The sequence below is a fragment of the Rhinopithecus bieti genome, unplaced genomic scaffold (genome assembly GCF_001698545.2).
Source record: "Rhinopithecus bieti isolate Rb0 unplaced genomic scaffold, ASM169854v2 scaffold_1017, whole genome shotgun sequence".
Lineage (NCBI taxonomy): Eukaryota > Metazoa > Chordata > Mammalia > Primates > Cercopithecidae > Rhinopithecus > Rhinopithecus bieti.
In genome coordinates, this window is record NW_016803657.1 from 8527684 (window position 1) to 8549310 (window position 21627).

Below are 21627 nucleotides of genomic sequence, written 5' to 3' on the forward strand. Positions count from 1 at the left end.
TATGCTGGGATTTGAAAGCCAGTATGTAGCAAGCTTGAGGTAGTCCACATTCCCCAAAACAGGTATTTTCAGGATCGATCTATCTATCTATCTATCTATCTATCTATCTATCGATCGAGATCTGTGTTTATAATTTTGCATCATGAAAATGAAACTGGTATGTGAACATAAAATGGGGCCATAACATCCTTTACTTTTTGACAAATTACTGAAAACACGACTCTGTTAAAGCCCTTAAAAGCCTGTTTCTCTACAGACTTTTTCTGCGTATGCTCCCTCCCGTTAAACATGTCCACCCTAAAAAAATTTTAAGGACAAAAACATGAAGAAAACTCCTGATTAGATCATTTATGACAAATTAATGACTGAATTGGAATGCCTTTGGTAAGTAATATATAACACCTGGATTTCAGACCAAGCAAAAGTCTTCCCTATGTCTCAGGGACCGATTTCCTCATTAGGAAAACGAAATCCTCTCTCACAGAGGTAGAGTGCATTAAATGACCCAGGAAAAACCATCCACTGTAGCCCCTGGTACTCAGTAAGTGCTAGCTCCCTTCCTGTAGCACAGCCCACACACTTCTTTCAGATTTAAGTAAAACGACCATTTTATTAGAAGTTGTAAGATCTAGAGCTTAGCTGGTGAAAGGCCCTTGTGGCAGAGACTAACCAGCATAATCCCCAAGTAAGACAGTGTGGCTCTATGTGGCCTACAACAGAAACGTGAAGTTCTTTTAGGGCAACTGTTTTACGCAATCATACAAACTTTGTATTCCATTCTGTAATATGTATGTGTTGGTTTTAATACGAACATATTTCTTCTCCTAATTCCTTGAGTAAAACTGAGACTTCCTGAAGATGCACTGTGACTAAACTACGGCTTTGATATTCTGGGCAGGGCCCATTTTCATTCCAGAGGCATTCCAACTTGAATAGACAAAATATAGTCTGACTTCCCACAGATAGATTTCTCTGAAGAAACACTTCTGAAATGAGGCTTCCTACTAATTCCTGCTTGAAATTTTTATAAGGCTTTTAATCCAACCCCTTCTATACCTGGGACGCTCAAGAGAGTGTGCCCAGTTTCTACAGTTCCACGCAAAACAAACAAACAAACAAAAAAAGGAAAGTGGAATAGGCGGGAAGACCTAGCTTGGGTTTTCACGTAAGGAAAGCAGCAGAACCACTGAAATCTTTGAAAACATCTTTTCACTGGTATTACCCCAAGGGGGAGGAATTTCTCCTGTGAGTCCTCATGTTTTCTGAGTCAGCAGATGACCCATTAAAATGTGTTAACAAGACAAACCTGAGCTTAGCCACCGAGAGATTTGTCAACCAAGTAAATTTCAAGATGATTCCTGCCACTACAGTGTTACAAAAAGAGGCATTTTTGTGTCCTAGAAAGAGCACTTAATACGAGTTCAGAAAATTCTTGTTAAAACCTTCACTCTCACTTGATCCATGTGATACAAGCAGAGTATCCCTTATCCAAAATGCTTGGACCAGAAGTGTTTCAAATTTTGGATTTTTTTAGTTTTGGACTATTTGCATATACATAATGAGATATCCTGGGAACAGGACCCAAGTCTAAATATGGATTGATTTCTGTTTCATACACACTTTGTATATACATAGCCTAAAGGTAATTTTATACAATATTTGAAATAATTCTGGACATAAAACAAAGCTTTGACTGCAACCTGTCACTGAGGTCAGGTGTGGAATTTTCTACTTGTGGCATAATGTCGGTGCTCAGAGTTTTGGATTCTGGATTCTGGATTTTCAGATTAGGAATGTTCAACATGTACTGGCCAAGTCTCTCCCATAGTGGGTTTGGAGACCCTGGCTCTCACCTGCTCTGTGTGACACTGGGTCAATCTCTTCCATGCTGGCTTAGGCCCTTGTGCTCTGCCATAGAACAGGTTTGTCATGAGGAAGTGAGAGGAATATATGCAGTTATGTGGCAACCTGGAGCGATGAAGGCACGAGTCACACACCTTGTTATCAGGTGGAAGGACTAGCTACTTCTCGAGGCTGTAGACAGGCAAAGCTACAGCCACAGTCACCGCCACCTCCATGGTCCTAACTGACCGGCTACTCAAGTTAGAGACAGATTCCAATGACAGGACAGAGTACTCTGCCAGGAGAAAACAGACGTCCTGATAATTCCAGGTGTCCTGGATTTGCCCATGGTATATAAAGGAAAAGCACTAAAGACACAATGGACTTCATCATAATCTAGTGCTGAAGGAGATCCCTCTAGCAAGTCAGACTTTGGTATGAATGTGACTTACACACCATCTCAGTCGTTAAAATAGGAGACAACCTAGCAACAGCTCTACTCTTGAGCTGCCAACAGTCAGGAAGGTCACACGCCTTCGAGAGCTTGGGACCTTGGCCTGGAATCCGATCCCACTCACTCGACTGCTTGGCACACTCTAGAACTCTTCTAGAAACTTGGACAAAGGTCACTGTTCCCATGGAGGTGGCACTACCCAGAAGACACAAACATGCCTAATGGTGAGTAACGTGTATAGTACGTCCACAGAGAAACACGCAGGACACGGTGAGGCCGGTGGGCCGCTGATACAAAGCAGCATGGGCAGGTGGGCCCCTCCAATATGAAGCAGTAGGGGCAGGTGGGCCCCTCATGGAAAGGTGGCATCTGAGAGACACCTGCATGTGCCAAGAGAGTCAGCCATGGAGACGGGCAGGGACCCTCCCGACGGCCCAGCGTGTGCAGGGTCACTAGAAGGCAGGTAGGCAGGCAGGCAGGCTGGAGGGCAGTGGGCAAGGGTGTGAAGAGGAGATGAGACCCAGACAAACTTGGACCGCCTGTCTAAGTGAAGGGAGAGACTTAGGAGGGCTGTGAGGATGTTCTCGTGGGACTGCTGTACGCTATGTCAAGGCTGTCCTGTGAAGGGACTGGGGGGCAGTACCAAGGGGTCCTGACAGTCTCTTGCAGTGACCCAGGCAGGAATGGAGAGATGCTCTGGTCACGGGGGCACAGAGGTTGGTCAGGTTGTGAGGAGGTCAAGCCAGTAGAGTTTCTGAACAGAGAAAAAAGGGGGTCATGCATGACTGTGTGGTTTCCTGCCTGAGCAACTCGAAGCATCAGCTGAAATGGGGAAGGCTGAAAGGCAGGATGATGAGCAGTGCAAGGTGAGTGAAGGAGACAGGGATTTCACTTTGAGCATCCTGCACTCCAAAAGTCTTACTTGACTCCATGTGGAAATGTTACATGGGCAGGTGGATATCTGAGTCTTTAGTGTGCGAGAAGTTTGGACTAGAAATCAAATGGGGACATTGCTGGCATCAAAATGGTGCTACCGTCTCAGGTCAGAAGTGAGCACAGAGGATGGAGAAGGCAGGCCCTGGATCGACAGGGGTGATGGGTCACAGAGAGACCAGAGGGAAGAGCAGAAACCAGTGCAGGCAGCCTCCCAAATTCACGAAACTCAGCTGCTTCCAAACAGGAAAAGACCTGCCTCATTTATCTGACTACCCACCTGAAAATCCTGTGATGTGTCTTAAGAAAATATCTTAAGAACCATACTGGGTACATCGCTCCCTATATAGTCACATATTTGCCCTTATCCTTATTAAGGACGGGCTAATATCTTCACAGAAGAGGGTCTCCTAGGTAACCTGCCAATTCTTACATAGCAAGAACTCTATGGTTTATTTTTTTTTTTTTTGAGCCAGAGTCTCGCTCTGTCCCCCAGGCTGGAGTGCAGTGGTGCAATCTCTGGTCACTGCAACCTCCACCTCCTGGGTTCAAGCAAGTCTCACGCCTCACCCTCCTGAGTAGCTGGGATTACAGGTGCCTGCCACTGTGCCCAGCTAATTTTTGTATTTTGAGTAGAGACGAGGTTTCACCATGTTGACCTCAGGTGATTCACCTGCCTCAGCCTCCCAAAGTGCTAGGATTACAGGCATGAACCACTGTGCCCAGCCAAGAATTTTATAAATAATGAGGTGCTATTAATAATATTTACTGGGGAACTGGACTAAAAAATGCTCAGAAACATGTAGTTAAGATCAATATTAATACTCAAAATAATTATCTTTTAAAGAAAGAAACTCTCTGAATTATTTCTATGGAACAAAAACCTTACTGCAAGCATTATTTTACTGTTCATGTGTCACAGAATTCTTCATAGTATAAGAAATTCTCTTTGGGCCTATAGAGCTCGCTGGTATCTTCAATGCCTCAGGTCAGCACTTGCTCAATGCTGAGCAAGTATTTGCTGAATGAGTATCTCACACTAAGGTGACTCTGATCAGTATCTTCTAGCTACACCTATGTACACCAAAACACACAAAGAAGTAGGGAGAAAAATGTATACTTTTAAAATCTTTGTTTCATGTAAGAAAAAAAAAATGCAAAGCTCAGAAAATATGCCTTCCAATCACTAAGGAGGAGAGGTGTTTTTTAAGAAAGGTTCCTCTCTAAGGCATTATTGCCACTGTGCTAAACTGAGGGGGGGAAAGGAAAAGGGGACTATTATTTGGCGAAAAGGCCATTAAAGTCAAATCTTGATTCACGGGTTTTAAATGTACTGTCTGATATTGGCTTTTGTCTTTAGAAGTTGACTAGAATTTGTCTTCAAGTTTATATAAATATATCAGAGTCTAATTGTCTAGCAGGTGATAAAGACCCCACACACAAGCATAATGGGCCCTAAATGACGTGCCAAACTTCCCCAACACGACAATCAACATTTTGAATTTACAACAGACCATGACCTCAAGTATTTCTCAGCAGACTGATAAATTGGCATGGCTGATAAACTGAATTAAAATCCACATTATATTATTAAAGAAAACATAGCATACATACATGTTCACTGGAAATCTCTTACTCTACCAACAGACAGTTATATCTTAACTGGCAAATAATGTCAATACCCTTTCAACTGAGTTTATAGCAACTGAAGGTTTAAAATCTATGTCTAATGTGAAAAAGACAAAATAGATTACTCATTGCAAAATTTATTTCATTTGCTCATGTATTTATGACTACATAAGAATACACGGAATCAATTTATGACTGAAACTGAGAAAAGGTCAAAACCATAAACAAACAGTAACACTTAAAATTAACGGAGAAAAGCAAAGAATAACTAAATCTAGGAACATTCAAAGGCATGCTTCTAAAGTGTCAGGGACTCCATCTCCTGATGGAGGACACCCCTAAGGAGAACTGGATCTACTGAAAACATAAAACAGCCACCACTGAAAGAAAAGAAAATCAAGACAGGAAAAAAGCACCAAAGGGAAAGAAACAAGAACATACCAAATCTAGAACAGAGATTGCTGGCATAGCAGTCTGCTGCAGGTAACAGAGAAAGAAAAAAAAAAAAGAAAGATGAAGTGTGGAAAAAAAAGTTAGGTTTAGACCTGTAATCTGCCATCGGCATATTTTCTCACTATCATGCGTCATCTGTGTTTCGATAACTTGATGAGAAAGGTAAAGAACTGCACACTAACTTCTGTATTCAGAAACAGAAAAATGCCCACATGGTATTAAATGAGTTTCATCATTAAGATACATAGAAAATAAAAAACAGCAAAATTTCCCTTAACTTTCTTATTTGGAGACTAAGATACTAATTGTAACAGAACTACTAAGCAAAAAACAAATATTTTTTACTAAATTTTCATGAGAAACTTTCCAAATATCACAATTCATACTAAAAGGCTTTGAAATATTCAGTGTTTTAACCCATTTGGAAAAGCTCTGAGAGACCTTTCAATAAAAGTTGAGTCCTCACACAAAAGGACACTTCCAGAAATACTAAAAGGCTAACTGTTCATTACTGCCAGGATACAGTTATAACAATAAGAAATGCTAACACTGTTGACTCATTTTGCCATACACAACAGTTGTATATTCAGAATTGAAAATGCAGTGAAGGAAAAGACATCCTTTCATCTTTTGGGGTGTGGGCGACACAAGGCCGTGCACGTCCTTAGGTTACTAATGAATCCATCTGAGTGCACCACGAGCGACACTGGCCAGAGCAGAAGAGCATGCACCTGGCACCAGCAGGCCTAGCACCTTCCAGAGAGCTTCGATGGGGAGGGGCAGTCACTCCAAGAATCCTGAACAGGGAATGCATAGTACTTTTAAAGTACTGTATTTTTTAAGCTACTTTTAAAGTAAAATAGCTATTAATTTAGGGGTTGGTTTTTCAAATAAAACCGCGCTTACAGTAAACACAGCTAGCTACTCATCAGGAAGTTTACTACTGATGACTTGAAAAATACTAATAAAAATAGTAGTAAAACAATGTACTAATTCACACTTTGGCCTCATTTAAGAAACTTAAGTGTCTAAGGGATTCAAGCTGAATTTTGGGCAAAGTTTTATATATATACACATTTTGGCTGAGATATGTATATATTAAGAAGTATGCGTGAGAGAGACTTTTCAGGAAAAATTCACAGAGCAAATCGAAAAAGAATCACACTACTGGGCTCTAGGGATCTAAGGACTCACAAATTATTATCTAAGGTTAAATTTCATTGTGAGGTAGAAAGATTAAAATGTCTGACCTAATAGCCCCTGGTAGAGCTTTACCATCAACTGCATAAAAAACAGTTGAAATTAGAAACAGAATCCAGAAGATAAAAAGAACATGGTTCTGGATATCTTTTCTCAGAATATTGCACATACACTGTTTAAAAAAGAAAAAAGTCACTAAAACTCATGAACACAAAATGGTCAATAGCATTCTCTATAAATTAATATTAATAAATGCCCAAATTAATAGCAGTAAATGCCTCTTACCAGTTCTCTTTATAGAGTAACAAGGTATTGCTTTTATATAAAATTTCTGCATAACAATTTATTGTGTTAAACGAATTTAAATTTTACTTTTGTGAATTTATTTAAAACAAAAATCATTTTCATACTATAGAGAAGAATAAAATCAGTTCTCAATAGCTTTATGCTACAATTGGAATATAATTGTTTATTACCTTAACAAATGCTTGCTTCATCAACAGTACAACTACTGTGAAGATTCTATTTTTGGTAATGACTGTAAATGTAATGATCTGAACAGTTTCATTTGTTAACCACCACAAAATGCTGACAAGACCAGGGGCCAGTCAGTGATTGGCCCTATGTTTCTGTAAATAAAGTTTTATTGGCACAGAGACACACCCATGTGTTTACTTGTGTCTGTGGCTGCTTTCCTGCTACAACAGCAGAGCTGGGGGTTGCCAGAGTCCACATGGCCTGCAAAGCCTAAAGTATCAATCTGGCCCTGGAAGAAAAAATTTTGCCTACCCCGATCAAGATTATTACTGGTCATTAACAAATACTTGTTTTCTCAACTGGAAGTGTTAAGGAAAAGGATAATTATGAGTTTGCTAATGAAAACAATCAAGTTCCATTTGAATTGTATTTAATACTTGTCAAAGCACGTCTCAAAAAATTTAGCCTTACAGCCCTGACTCATTTCTCTACAACATCAGCCAAGAGTAACACATAGAATAAAATAGTATAAGCCTAGGGGCCCTTTTAATCCTTATCATGATGGGGGGGAGGTCTAGCTATCCCCATGGGAAACATGTGGAAGGTGAAATAGGGACCACAGATGGGCACAGCCAAAGCACTCTCCCCTTTACCCTCGCTCTTCGTTCAGCCTCCAGGCGCTGCATGATGAGCATGGTATCCACATCGTCGTCCTCCTCCTCCTCGTCATCTTCGTCCTTCTGCTTCGACTCCTGTAGTCTCTTCTGGAACTGCCACTCCAGCATGAGCTTGCGCAGCCGGTCACTCTCCTCGGCGCTGCGGTCTGGTTTGCTCTGGAGCTCCTGGATCTCCTTGCTCAGCATGTCCACGATGTGCATCTGCTGCTGCTTCTCCAGCTTCTCCTTGGCATCCCGCTTCCACGGGTCAGGGGACAGACTGTCCCCCGAGGAAAGCTCCTCTTTGCTGACTGTGATGTACTGCAAGTCCCTGCGCTCGATCGTGCGGGGCTGCTGCTGAGGCTGTAGCTCCCGAATGACTGTTTCCTGGGGCCGCTGGAGTGTGGAAGGCTTTTCGGGCTTCATCTGCTGTGTGGTCAGGGGAGAAAACGGAGCAGGGTTTAGGGACTGAGTGCGCATCTGGCCCAGCTTCCTCTCCTGCTCTCTCCGCTTCCTCTCCCGCTCCTCCTCCAGGCGGGCCTTCTCCTTCTCATACCAACGCTGATGTTCTTCTCTCTTTTTCCGTTCGGCAGCAGCCACCTGCGCAGACGGCAGTCCTATCTGGTTGGTGGAAGGGGGTGGTGGGAGAGGCAAATCCATGGATATTCCATCGAAATCACCGGCATAGTGGATGGGAGGTGGCGGGGGTGGCGGAGGCAGGTCTGTTCGGATTGGCTGGGAGACGGCCACAGGGGTGGCCGGTATTGCTGCTGGTGTTTTCCAACGGCCAGGGCCACTTTTGGTCAGTGTGGAAGCAGGGGTGACCGACTTAGAGGAATGGTTCAGGTGCTCTTGGCTAGACGTACTGGAGTCCAATGAGGAACTCTGATTTATCCACATATCACTATCAGACTTTCTGTCCATAGCTGCCTCTATTCGATGCCGCTCAAGTTGGTAAGCTTTATCTTCTCGAAGTTCTTCTTGGGAACGTGTAACACGCTGGAAAAAGAAAAAGAACTATTATATTTTAGCCATTTACTAGAAATTACCAAATAGCCACAGACATTTTATCTTCAGACAGAAGAAAAACTGTTAAATGAGTGTACAGAAAGAGACTGAGACTGCCCTACAAGGCTCACTGGCTAACGTGGAGTAACAATGAATTCATCTGTGTAAAGAGAAAAGCAGCCAAGCGTGGTGGCTCAGGGGTAGGCTCAGGCCTACAATCCCAGCACTTTGGGAGGCTGAGGTGGGTGGATTGCTTGAGCCCAGGAGTTTGAGACCAGCCTGGGTAACACAGTCTCTGTCTCGACTAAAATTAAAAAGGAAAAGCTGCACTTTCTCTCTGCATTGAGGCCCTTTGGTGCCAGTGCCCATCCTCATCCTCCTCACCCTCCTGCAGTGCCCTGCACCATCTCCAGTGCAGGGACCAGACATGTGACTTGGACTTCAAAGCAATGAGTGTGTTTATTCATAATATGTAAAAATCAACAAGTATTTCTCTAATTACTATTACGAGTAATTATTAAATCTTAACCATTTAACTATCCGTGACTTTCTGCATTTTACAAGCTAAGGAATGGCTTTCTGGGCTCTGTGGCAGAGCTGTGCATAGTAATGCAAAGACATGTCCTACACATCTGAGATACATCCACTCCAATACCAGAAAGGTCTAAAATGTATTGGTATAAATTTGTTGAATGCAAAGATAGGGGTGTGTGTATATGTGTGTGTGAGAGAGAGACAGAGAAATGAGACACACACACACACAGAGAAAATGAAGTGAGTATACTTTTTGCAAAGGGCTAGTCTAAAATCTGAGAAATGGCACATCTGAAAGGAGTCTACTCAGATAAACATGATCACTATGAGGTCTGAATCAAACATCTTTTTTCTGCCCTGCTAATGAATACAAATTAAAGATGTAAATCGGGAAAACAAATTATTTCCTTTTCTTAAAAGCAAACCAACAAAAAAGATGAAGTATCACTTCAAAAAGCAGTAGTCTCACAGAAGAATGGAACATTTACTCCCAACATTTTGCTAGAGCTTTACTTAGTACATAGAGAGTCTCATTACTGGGGTACGAAATCTACAGGCTACATAAAAACAGAGACTGTGCACCTACCGCCACTCCCTGCTGCTGGAAGGGCTGACCTGAGTCACTTCTCTGCTCCCTTAAGACTTTGCACTGGCCCCAGCTGCTGGCTCGTACTCTCCACCTCCCCGCTTAAACCCCATCATAACTTTCCATTCCACACTCTGGCCTGCCGCACAGTTCCTCAATTCTCTCCTCTAGGTATTGTTTATCCATGTTGTAAGGTAGAAACAAGCAGCAGCTGTATACTATAAATGTGAAGACGTAATGCCAGTCCCACAGAACAGGAAATACTGTGCCTAAAAATGGGATTCAATGTATGCACTACAAATTGGATTGTCTTGACATATGGAAAGCAGATTCTACTACGTCCTAACAAAAAATACTAGAAGAACTAGGGCACAAAATTACCCAATTTTTAAATAGAAATTTGGAGAAAGACACCTCCTCCCAGAGAACTCCAGCTTTTGGTGACAGAGTGTGTCCAAAACTGCCAAGACCGGGCCGTTGCAGGTGATCAGGCCCACCTAGGAGAACAGCAGGATGGACCAGCACACCAGACAAAAGGCCAAGATGAAATCTCCTGACGGCCAACATCTGTGGCCTGAGAAGCATTTTCTTTCCTCAGAAAATAGGCTCCTCCTCATCTGTATCACAGCGTCTATCTCAGTGCAATCCTCTCTCCTCTGCCTACTGTTCTCATTCTTCAAGGCTCAGCTCAAATCCCATCTCAACTCTGAATTTAGTCTTTTCCAACCACTCTAAGAAGGCTGATCTTCAGAATTCCCAGAGCATTTGTGATCCAGAGCATGTATTTGTTACAAAGATCTCGACTGCACCTCTTTTTAAGCATACCTTTAATTTTTTCTCCCAATCTTTCACCATACAAACAGTTATCTTTCTAAAAAGAAAACCACATTTGATAACGTTCCTAGCTTACCTACTCAGACTGGCATTTCCCATCTACTAATGTGGACAAAAATCCAAATTCCTTAGCTGTCATGTCAAGCCCTTCTGTCTGGCCCCGCCTATCTTCACTGCCTTAGATCTTGCCACCTCCTTCACCTCCACTCAGGGTTCCTGCTGAACTACTACACCTCTGTGCCTTTCCCTCCTCCTGCAAGGCCCTTCCGTGCACATGGCTGTGTCCAGGTTCTCGTTTGAGACTGAGAAGCTCCATCCCCTGCCGGGGCCTCTTCTCTCATACCACTGACCATGCTGGGTCTGATGTGTCTGTCTCATTTCCCTGCCACATCATGAGCTCCCACAGGCAGGGCAGGGACAGCTCCTGATAGAGTGCAAAATATACCATGTGTGTTCTAATTTCTCACTTCTAGAATCAGTGAACTTTGTCTTAAAAATTATAAGGCCTTATATTCCTAACATTTTGTTAATCAAACATCAGAGAACAAATAATCCTTGTTCTTATTAAGTATTCTATCCTATCTCCTTTTTCCTCAAACTTAACTACAAAACCATTAAGGAAAAAACAAAAGGCCAACAATGCTGTTCTACAGAAAATATTAATTGTGTCTCAGAACTCAGTGTTTACTCCTTGAGAGGTGAGAAAAGTGTGTGGAATCTTTTGATTTCTAACCTGAATTGCAATACTGGAGTGATTACTATCTGTGTGCATATGTGGCTTTTCCTCATAATTTGGCCACTGGTTCTGAGGAGGAGCCATCCGATCTTGGGATTTGGAAGCTGGGAAGGTAAAATACTCTCTGGTGTACGTCTGAGTGGGGATGGGGTAGGCTTCAGGTCTAGGCGGAGGCGTCTGCTCCTGTAAAATGTGAAGAACAAAGAAAAGTGAGCTTTTTACAACCATACAGACTAACTTGATTTTCAATTATCTGTTTAAAATTTTAAAATAGTATATATGTTAAATACTGCATTAAAAAGTGTTTGATCCATATTGAGAATAAATAACATTTCATTTTGCCCAGACTTACTAATTTAAAACTGATTTACCTGACTAGTATATTAAAAATCAAAAGAGAAAACACTGCAAATTTAGAAATTACAATCAATGCTAATTCAGAGTAAACATTGTACTAGATAACTGAGCTGTCCCAAGGGATCCCTAAGTGTGGAAGTGCAGTAGAAGCCTTTTGCTTATCAATCAATCAGACCTCAGTGCAGAGGTTTCCAGTAGAGACAGATGTTATCTTCGCTGTTGTTCCAGAGGCATATGCACTTTTCCCTCCAGGACTAGGAGGCTGATCTGTTCAAGTTAGGGGGAAAAAAAAAGTTTAATATTAAATAAACAACCTATATATAACATAAAATTTCCTTAAAGACCTCATTCATCTTCATTCTGCCAGTGAGTTATCTGGCATAGGGACGAAAAAAAAAAAACAAGGCAGATGAGAAATCAGGTCTTGTCATATCCACGTCCATCTTTCAAATCATCACAGCCCAGAGCTACAAAAAAACCTTTGTAGCTCTGTGTATCAGGCCAGGGACTGGTAAATATTTTTGGTAACAGGCCAGAAAGTAAATACTTTAGGCTTTGTGAGCCTTTGTTTCCTGCTGATTATCTTTCTATTATTTCTTCTTCTCTTTGTTAACAACCCTTTAAAAATGTAAAAAATATTTTAGTTTCTCTTGGTAATTGACCAACCCCAAATAGAGATGTTATTAATGTATTTGCTTATGGGATCAACTGAATCTAAAGTCACTCAATCTTAGTTTTTGTTAGAGAAATGTTACTTAATGATATCCCTTATGAAAACCATATCATAGTTAGCCAATGTTTGCAGAGAATAATTTTAATAATTAACAAACCACAAAGTGCCTCCTCTCACTTCAGACTGTGGCCATGAGTGTACTTAGGAAGCAAAAAAGTGTCACTCTTACTTGCTACGTTGGGGCTGGAACGGTGATCAGCTCTATTTTTCATCAGTCTGTCATCACCGGGCAATTTCTTTGGTTCACTATATTCTGCCCAAGGCAGCTGAGGACTCTCAGGAGACCCATTTTGAGCGGAATTATTATAGAGTTCAAAGCCTTCACTCTTTGGTCGGGGTTTACCTGAGCCACGACGATCTGAAACTAGAATCAAAGCATATTCAGTATCTCTTAAGATTTTATTTTCAACACCCTGATTATCATTAAAATTCCATAAGAATTGTTCTTAGTGTAAGAAATAAGGTGATTTTCCCTATAAAGGTCAATTCTTCCTACAGAATCATAAAACAGCTTTTAAATAAATATACTGAGAATAAAGAAAATATTTTTACTTAATTGGTAATGATGGGAAGATGAACACTTTCAAAGCTTATTTTCTCGTTAACTGAAACTTCACTGTTTTAAGCAACAAATGTAACCATTTTAAAGTATCTTTTAAAAAAAACTAAAGATAAATATGCTTCCCTGACTTCGCAGAAAATTATCTGAACTTTTAATCGCCCAGTGTCACCGTTCTGAGCAGCCATCATGTGACATGAGCAGCTGTCACATGACATGAGCCTTCTGCTCCTGATGGCCGCTTCTGTCAGTTCTCCTCCTTTTTGCTTGCTCACCCTGGTTTATCATCTACTGTTCACAGCTTCCCTCTGTGTGGTTTCTAACTCACATTCTAGTTTGCTTCTTTTAAATGACCACAAACTAAGAAATTAGACAACCAAGATGTTAAGCTCTATGTTACATAAAAAGTAAAAAACATGCTGAGCAAGGCAGACAACACCACACTAGGTTTTGCTGAGATGCCCCTTGGGTGGTGTGTGTTTGCTTCAATAAGCAGCAGGTCAGGTTCTCTGACGCCTTGGCTGTGGCTGTGATTTGTTACTATTAGGTACCAACTTGAGGTTCTGGGTTGTGAGGTTTCTAGAATCCTGCCTTACAGAGGAGAAAGCCATAAAGGCCATATTTAGAAGTCTATGTATACATTTAACAAGGTGTGCTATGGATCAAAATGGTTTTCTCCTGTTGTGTCTGAACTAATTAAAAGCCCTAAATTTGTATTGATTCTATCCTGAGATTCTTTTTGACGTAGCTATAAAACCACAGTTCCAAAAAATAAATTATTTAAATAAAAGATTTTTAAGCAAATTACAGTCATGCACCAAATAAGCCCATTTTGGTCAATCATGACCCATATCCATGACAGTGGTCTCCTAAGATCATAACGGAGCTGAAAAATCCCTACCTTCTAATGATCTTAGCCAGTGTAAAGTTGTAGTACAATGATTCCTTGTGTTTACGGTCATGCCAGACTGTACTGATAGCTGTATACGAGTATAGCTCACACAATTATACATGGTATATAATACTTGAAAATGTAATATGCAACTGGGTTGCTGGTTTATATATTTTACTATACTATACTTTTTATTGTTATTTTAGAGTGTGCTCCCTTTACTTATAAAAAGAGTTAATGGTCAAGTAGCCCCAGGCAGGTCCGTCAGGAAGCCTTCCAGAAAATGGCATCGTCACCACAGGAGGTGATGGCTCCATGGCATGTCACTGCCCCTGAAGACCTTCCCGTGGAACCAGATGTGGAGGTGGAAGACAGTGACACTGATGATCCTGACCCTGTGCAGGCTGAAGCTAATGTGTGTGCTTATGTACGAGATTTTAACCAAAAAGATGAAAAGATAAAAAAAAAAATTTTAAAATCACTTACAAAGTACAGAAAGAAAATACTTTGTACAGCTGTACAACATGCTTATGTTTTAAGCTAAGTGTTATCACAAAAGAGTCAAAAGTTTTTTTTAAATTTAAAATTTTATATAGTAAAAAAAGTGAGAGCAAGAGAAGGTTAATGTATTATTAAAGAAATACCTATGTATTTTTGTAAATTTAGTGTAGCTTAAGTGTACAGTGTTTATAAAGTCTACAGTCGTTATGGCCATGTCCTGGGCCTTCACATTCACTCACCACTCACTCGCAGACGCACCCAGAGCAACTTCCGTCCTACAAGCCCCACTCAGGAGAAGTGGCCTTTGACGGGTCTAGCATTGTTACTCTTTCACACCTTTTTTTTTTAACTGTAGTTTTTCTACGTTGAGCTATGTTCTCACTGAATTACAATGGCCTGCAGTATTCAGTACGGTGACATGCTGTGCAGGTCTACAGCCTAGGAGCAACAGGCTACACCATCTAGGTTCGTGTAGTACACTGTGATGTGTGCACAATGATGAGATAAACTAAGGATTAATTTTTCAGAATGGATCCCTCTTCCCAGGTGATGCATGACTGTATACAGAATGAGATCATCATGCCTTATCTCAGCAAATGCAGGATTAAGGTAACTACTCATATACAAATAAATGCCTATTTCTTCAGTGAAGAACTGAAACACTTTAAATCCTGAGTCTGCCTATCAAAACTGAAAATCCGTTCATTCATTCTCTAGTTTTTTTCCCAGTTCATCCTTAACATGTCACTTTCATTCTCTACTGAGCACCTACCATGTGCTGGGCCTACGGAAGCTCACCAGCAGTCAACCAGCCCTGTGGGGGCTCCTGGTGACAGGCAGGGGACCTGGTGACTCACAGTGTGGGTTCCAAGGTCAGAAGGCTCACATGGGAATCCCAGGCACTGTGCTGAAGCGCTCGCATTCTCAATTTCTTTATTTTTAAAACCGGGGCAATAGTAACACCACTACCTCCTCCAGGGGGTTTTGTGACTATTCAAAGAGTCCATGACTGTAGAACACTGTTTTACAGTTGGCCACTGTCTCCCTACTGGCCCTTACTTCTCTGCATCATGGGGGATGGCTGATTGAGAAGGGTGGCCAGACCGTGGTAGATGGCACCCTGCTTTGCTACTTCCAGTGTCACCACAGAGCTTGTTCTTGTCATGAGTTCTGCTGCCCTAGGAGAAGAAGATTACACATGTAAGAAAAATGAAAACGCAGTGCCTGCTCTGTCATGAATAGCTGTGATCACAGCAACTGAAAATCATGTTCCACAGCCTCATCTATTATTTTGAGTAATGGTTCTGACTTTCTTTCTTTATTTTTTTTATTTATTTTTATTTTTTATGGTTCTGACTTTCAGACAGCTTACTCACTACCCATTTTCTCCTTTTAAAACTGACTGAAAATAGGCAAACACATCTCCTGTTATCATATTAAGAATAGTAAGATAATATTCAGAAATTTGAAGAAGAGTATGTTTCTTTCAAGTTTCAAAGAAACTGTACTAGATTAAAATATATATTTATAATTTGATAAGTGAAATGTCATGTACACTAAAAAAGGTAAAGAGTAGTAGGAGCATGTTTTAGCATAGTTTTCATCTTCCAATTTCAACATTTAATGCAAAATCACCTAAAATGCTAATACTAAGCTTCAAGCAAATAAACCAATGATACCTTTCCTGAGAGAGTCCAACCAGACTTCGTCCATCCACGCTGAGGAGTTGATCACCTGCAGCTAGACGTCCATCCTAGGCAAATCCACAGGTGTGTGCATGGATTAAGGGTGGAGAGCAGAGAGACGAAGGAAGAAAAGGTAATAATGAGTAGATACCCTGTTTCTTCTTCCAACAAACACTGTGTAGTGTTACATAACTAAAAGTATCAGCAGAATCTCTCACATCATTTGCTGAACATATGACACACTGAAAATTTACTTCTTTCAAAATGATACTGACCACATCTGCAGCACCTCCTTTCACAACCGACTTCACATAGATTCCTAGTTTATCTTGACCAGCACCCTATTGCAAAAACAAGGCAAAAACACTGCACTGAAAATATACTGTAAGAAATACACTATGCAGGTAAGTAAAACAAAAATAAAACCACCCAACATGTATACAGGTAACTGCAACGAAGTCCTGGTTCTCATTTTTACATGAAAATCAGAATTATGAAAAATCAGTTATTCATGCATCAGCTAATGATGAGACTAAAATAGAGACTTGGAATCCTGAAGTTAATTTAAGAATAGTTCTGAACAGCCACAAGTGTAAGTGAACTAAGAACTACTTGCATGATATATACTATTAATCATTTTAATACAAAAAGCAACTTGGTACAGTATTTTTACATTTCACCACTTACCTATATCCTCCCTTATACCCTTGTTCTTTTCATACGTATAGTTTAGGATTTTAAACGATAAAAAAACTTCTGTGGCTAACAGTAAGAGGAACTTAGTAAGAGAAAATCATACAGAAAATAATCAGTATTATAACTCATGTACTGTAACTGTAAATAAATGTCAAAGCAACAAGACCCAATTCACATAGAATTGATATATTATGAAAGAATAAAATTCTGTTAGATAGACTTAAGTATTATATACAATTACTTTCAGAATCACCAATATTCTACTTGGATATCATGACTATACTAAACCTAACCCTATAACAATCAAAATTTTGGGTAATTTATTGCAACTATCAAAGAAAGCAGTCCTATGCATGAAGTCTTACTTAGACATTATGGACAATATTATACAACTGAGCATAATTCCTTAGGTCACAACGATTGAAGGCAAATACAAATCCATTTCAATCACTGCGAGGCACTGTATGGTAAGAGTAAAAATACACAAATGATTTAATTAAAACAGATTTTCTGTAACATCCTGGAACTATGTAATTTTCACTTGGAAACCACTTACATTCGTCTCCTTTAGTTAACAAGTTAAGTTTACAGAAGACAGCCTGACTGGCCAGCACTGTTGATCCTGACTCCCTTTATCCCCTTAGGGAAAAACAAAACAAAACAAAACAAAACAAAACAAAACAAAACAAAACGCCTGTAGCAGGTCAAATTTTGTAAGCATAAAACCATCCATACATATCTCATTTTAAAAACAGTATAATATTTCTTAATTTAACAAAGCAACTCCATTTTGGAAAGCAGTATACTTCAAATTTCATGTGGTTACATTATCTGGGAACTAAGTTTATAAAAGTTCTATAGAAAGCAAAATCAAATATTCTCCTTTGCAGCTTTTGATCTGTATTTTCCATCTGTTCACCTTGATATCCCTCTGTGTCTATTCACACCTCTCTCCTGTGGATGGTTTCCACTTTCACCTCAATGCAAGTCTCCAGCCCAGTCCCAGATGCCTCACGGCCCACTTGCTACCTCCCTCTAGAAATCATTCAGCACAGTCCACAAACCACAACAGTCAAATATAACCTGTGGTCCTTGAACGGATCCTTTTGCCATAAAAGGCATGATTGGGATAGTTGGCAAAGACTGAGCTTTTTGTAAATTTACAATTTCAAAAATAAAAGATAAAATGTACAGCAGGCACTCAATAAAGGGCAACTTTCTGAATTTTAGCATATCACTTAGCAAAAGAATAATAAATATGCTTTTTGCCTCACTATATCCGTGACAATGCTGGGTTTCCTTGAATCTAGAGACCTAAGACACACTACGGAAAAATACTTCTAAGACATGGCACCCCCCTGACCGCCCCTATTTGTGAAATCAGGTAATCCCTCATAATCTAATTAACCGATTTTTTTTTACACATTTCATAATTTTATGTGATTCATAAACAACCTTAATTCTATAGCTCGGCTGTTTAAATGACAATTTCATTCACTGAACAAATATCCACCGAGCGCCTATACGGTCCTAAGCTCCATGTACACATCAATGAACAACACAGACAAACACCCTTGCCATTTGGGAGCTGCTTCTATTCCTCAGCAGAGTTTACCTGTGGTCATTCACTAACAATTCTAGTTGGAGCGCTGGAAGTCCTCCTTTTTCTTTTCCTGAAAATGATGCATGCCTGTTCCCTTCCAGCTGGTACCCTAGGTCAGGTTTTTAAAAAGTTCTACAAGCACTACTTATTTTTTTCCTCTGCTTTCTACCTGACTACAGAAAAGCAATGATTACTCAACATCGGAATGCCAACTGTCAGTGAGAATGGGCACCTCACATTTTCACATGGCATTATCTTCTGGTTAATGTAATACTGACCTTGTAAAGAGTAAAAATCATCCCTTTACTAAGATAACCAATTACTATCATCTCTGACAAGAAAAATGTTTAGTAATACTACTAGTAATACAGCATTTTAGTAACACTATTATAAACAAGGAAATATCAAATATATATTTTAAAACAATAAATCAAGCCTCCTTCCTCCATTTCTGATATGCTTTACATGATCACAATACAGACCAAAAAAATGGCAATTACTTAGACAAACTGTAATAACAAAAGTCTGTTTTTAAAATCATAAAATAGAATAATATCAGAAATTGAGAACAGGACTGTTTCATTTCTTCCTAAAACCCAAGACCCTGCACATACAGTTGGAGCTGCCTGCCAGTCAGCTCTTCTGCCACTCCCAATTTTCATTTTTGGAAGATGTCTTTGTTCCAATTTCACAATAAGCTTCAGTTTCGTGGCACCTGTTACTCCATGTTTCAACCCCTTCATTCAGAGCAGTAATCACATACCTGAGGGCAACCATTAGGCTCTTTTCCATCCTAGCCACCCTCCACAAGCAGACAGCCAACGTGCAAGCTGAACATGTGGACTCCATTATGAACAGCACATGGCATTTAAAGAACCTGAAATCCTCTACCATTTTAAGGTAGGTAATTTAGGATACTATATGCAATGTGAAATTTAATGCCTAAATTTAAATCCTGAAGCAAAACTGATCATGTACTACTGATATTTGACTGCACTATCTATATTTAAATAGGTTGAAGTTTACATTATAAATTTCAGACAAATTCTGGCAAAATGAGGAAGCTCTCCTCATGACTGATCTTCTGGTCTCCCTACGTCCAATCATGTTTCCTGAAGCACAGCTCAGCTCACACTATCCTGACCAGACTCTTGTAACTGCCAACTACTATAAAAATTCACAGTAGCTTCCTGCATGAGGTATTCACGGGTCCATGAACCTCTCTTGTCATTCTCCACCCAAATCACCCCTCACCTCCTCCCATTCTATCTGACTCATGTTCATCACTTGGTTGATGTTCTCTCTACACCAACTGTCTTTCTGATGCAAGGTATATGCCCAAATGCTCTCCATCATTCACCTCCGAGACTCACCTGCCAGCCCACTCACCTTCCCAGTGTCAGGGAAGATATCATCTCTTCTTCACTTATGTTCTCATCACATTGGACTTTCTTTGTTCTCTTTGAGCAGTGAGTCATTGTGTCCTGCATTACAGCTACCTCTGCAAATGGCTCCTTCCTCCAACTCCATTAGAAGCTTCTTGAATATAAGGAGCTCTATCCCTTCCAGAGGAGCTTCTCAATTAGATTGACTTATAGTTTACTAACATTGATCAGTAAGAAATTTGATCAATTTCCTATTTTAAAAACCTAAGATGAGGAGGTCTGTAATCTTACAGAATGAATAGTAAGTTAAGAAGCAACTGATATGCCCATTATATATGGGTTAGCAACAAAACTTTGTAAAATTACTAGTTTAGAAAGATAGACACAAAGGCACTCAGGCTGTGGCACCCAATGTGCCCTTTTAGGAAGGGAACTCAAATCCATGACTGTCAGGAAAGACACCAATAAGATACATTCTATTTTCTTATATATTCAGAATGTATCTGAATTCTAAGTAATAACCACTTCTTTTAATTCCAAGTAAACTGAATTTATAAATATATCTGTTTGTCACAAAAAGAGGTTTACATTTAAGGAAGGAAATAAGCATTCATGATAGGGCCGGGCATAGTGGCAGTCATCCCAACACTTTGGGAGGCTGTGGTGGGAGGACTGCTTGAAGCCAGGAGTTCACGACCAGCCTGGGCAACATGGTGAGATCCTGTCTCTATAAAAAAATTTTAAAAAGCATTCATGATTATTAGAGACCTCAATTCAAAACACCCATGAAAATCTACAAGGTCTATTCAAGGTTGGTCATAAAAATGGAATCTGATTAAAAGTCAAGACAATGCATAACGAAACATATTTTGAAAACACTCTTAGACACAGGAAGACAGAACGACGTGCAAGTAAAGAATATGGATCTGGATAACGTAAGAGGTATCCACATTTTGGTTGGCATTTGGGCCTCCACTTCACGGACTGCTCTGCGTCACGAATGTTTCCACGGACACATTCCCCGTCCACTGACTCTGCACCTTCTGCACACACTCCTTTCCTGCAGACCCACTGGCCCTGTCCACATGCCCTTCCCTCCTATCACCTCTGGTTATTTGGATCCTACTTCTACTTCAGGTGCAGCTCACAGTCATAAACTGGTCATAAAAATTCTAACTACAACTGCTGTATGGAGACATTACAGTTCTACTGGTAATTATCTCAGCAAAACAAAATTAGAGATGACTACCCAGAGATGAAAGAACTCTAGGAAATGTCTATTCGTATCACATCAATATGGGCAATTACCTTCAACCCGAACCACCACAATCTCTGTCCAACTACAAGGTGTCCACTTGTCCAAGGTTTCTCAATCTGGCCATGGCAGTGCAGGCCTGGAATGTGCATCCTGACTGGGGGAAGAACAGAGTAAAGAAGCTCTGCTGCATCCCTGCCTCAGCTGCTGGTCAGATGCCTCAGCAAACTGTCATCTGTCGAGCCATAACAATCCCTTAACATTATGGAGCTCTCACTACCTACCCCACTTTATTTGAATAAATGAGAACTGTACTGGCTATGGTTAAAAAAACTGTATGGAACAATTTATTAATTTAAGAAATATTAAACTACTTAACTTAGGTTTTATTTCTAAACAATAATGCACTATTTATGTAGTCTATTAAGGCTGAACTCAAAATTTATTAAAATAATGTCTTTATTTATTTATTTATTTTTTATTATTATACTTTAAGTTCTAGGGTACATGTGCACAACGTGCAGGTTTGTTACGTATGTACACATGTGCCATGTTGGTGTGCTGCACCCATTAACTCATCATTTACATTAGGTGTATCTCCTAATGCTATCCCTCCCCC

The 21627-nt window shown here is 40.2% G+C and overlaps 1 protein-coding gene across 17 annotated transcripts in view; it reads right to left on the reverse strand.

Annotated features, from left to right (window-relative positions):
* AFDN (afadin, adherens junction formation factor) overlaps window positions 1–21627 on the reverse strand; it is a 102588-nt gene that overhangs the window by 11543 nt on the left and 69418 nt on the right. For 10 of the 17 annotated variants that reach the window (XM_017895230.1, XM_017895189.1, XM_017895264.1 and 7 more), the window contains 8 exons: window positions 16345–16410; window positions 16064–16137; window positions 15444–15562; window positions 12602–12796; window positions 11875–11966; window positions 11340–11525; window positions 7642–8643; window positions 5300–5335 (listed from right to left, as the gene is read on the reverse strand). In XM_017895230.1, coding sequence (XP_017750719.1) covers window positions 5300–5335; window positions 7642–8643; window positions 11340–11525; window positions 11875–11966; window positions 12602–12796; window positions 15444–15562; window positions 16064–16137; window positions 16345–16410 — 1770 coding nt within the window. The remainder of the gene's footprint in view (window positions 1–5299; window positions 5336–7641; window positions 8644–11339; window positions 11526–11874; window positions 11967–12601; window positions 12797–15443; window positions 15563–16063; window positions 16138–16344; window positions 16411–21627) is intronic. The other 7 variants (XM_017895288.1, XM_017895280.1, XM_017895270.1 and 4 more) reach the window with 1 other exon arrangement.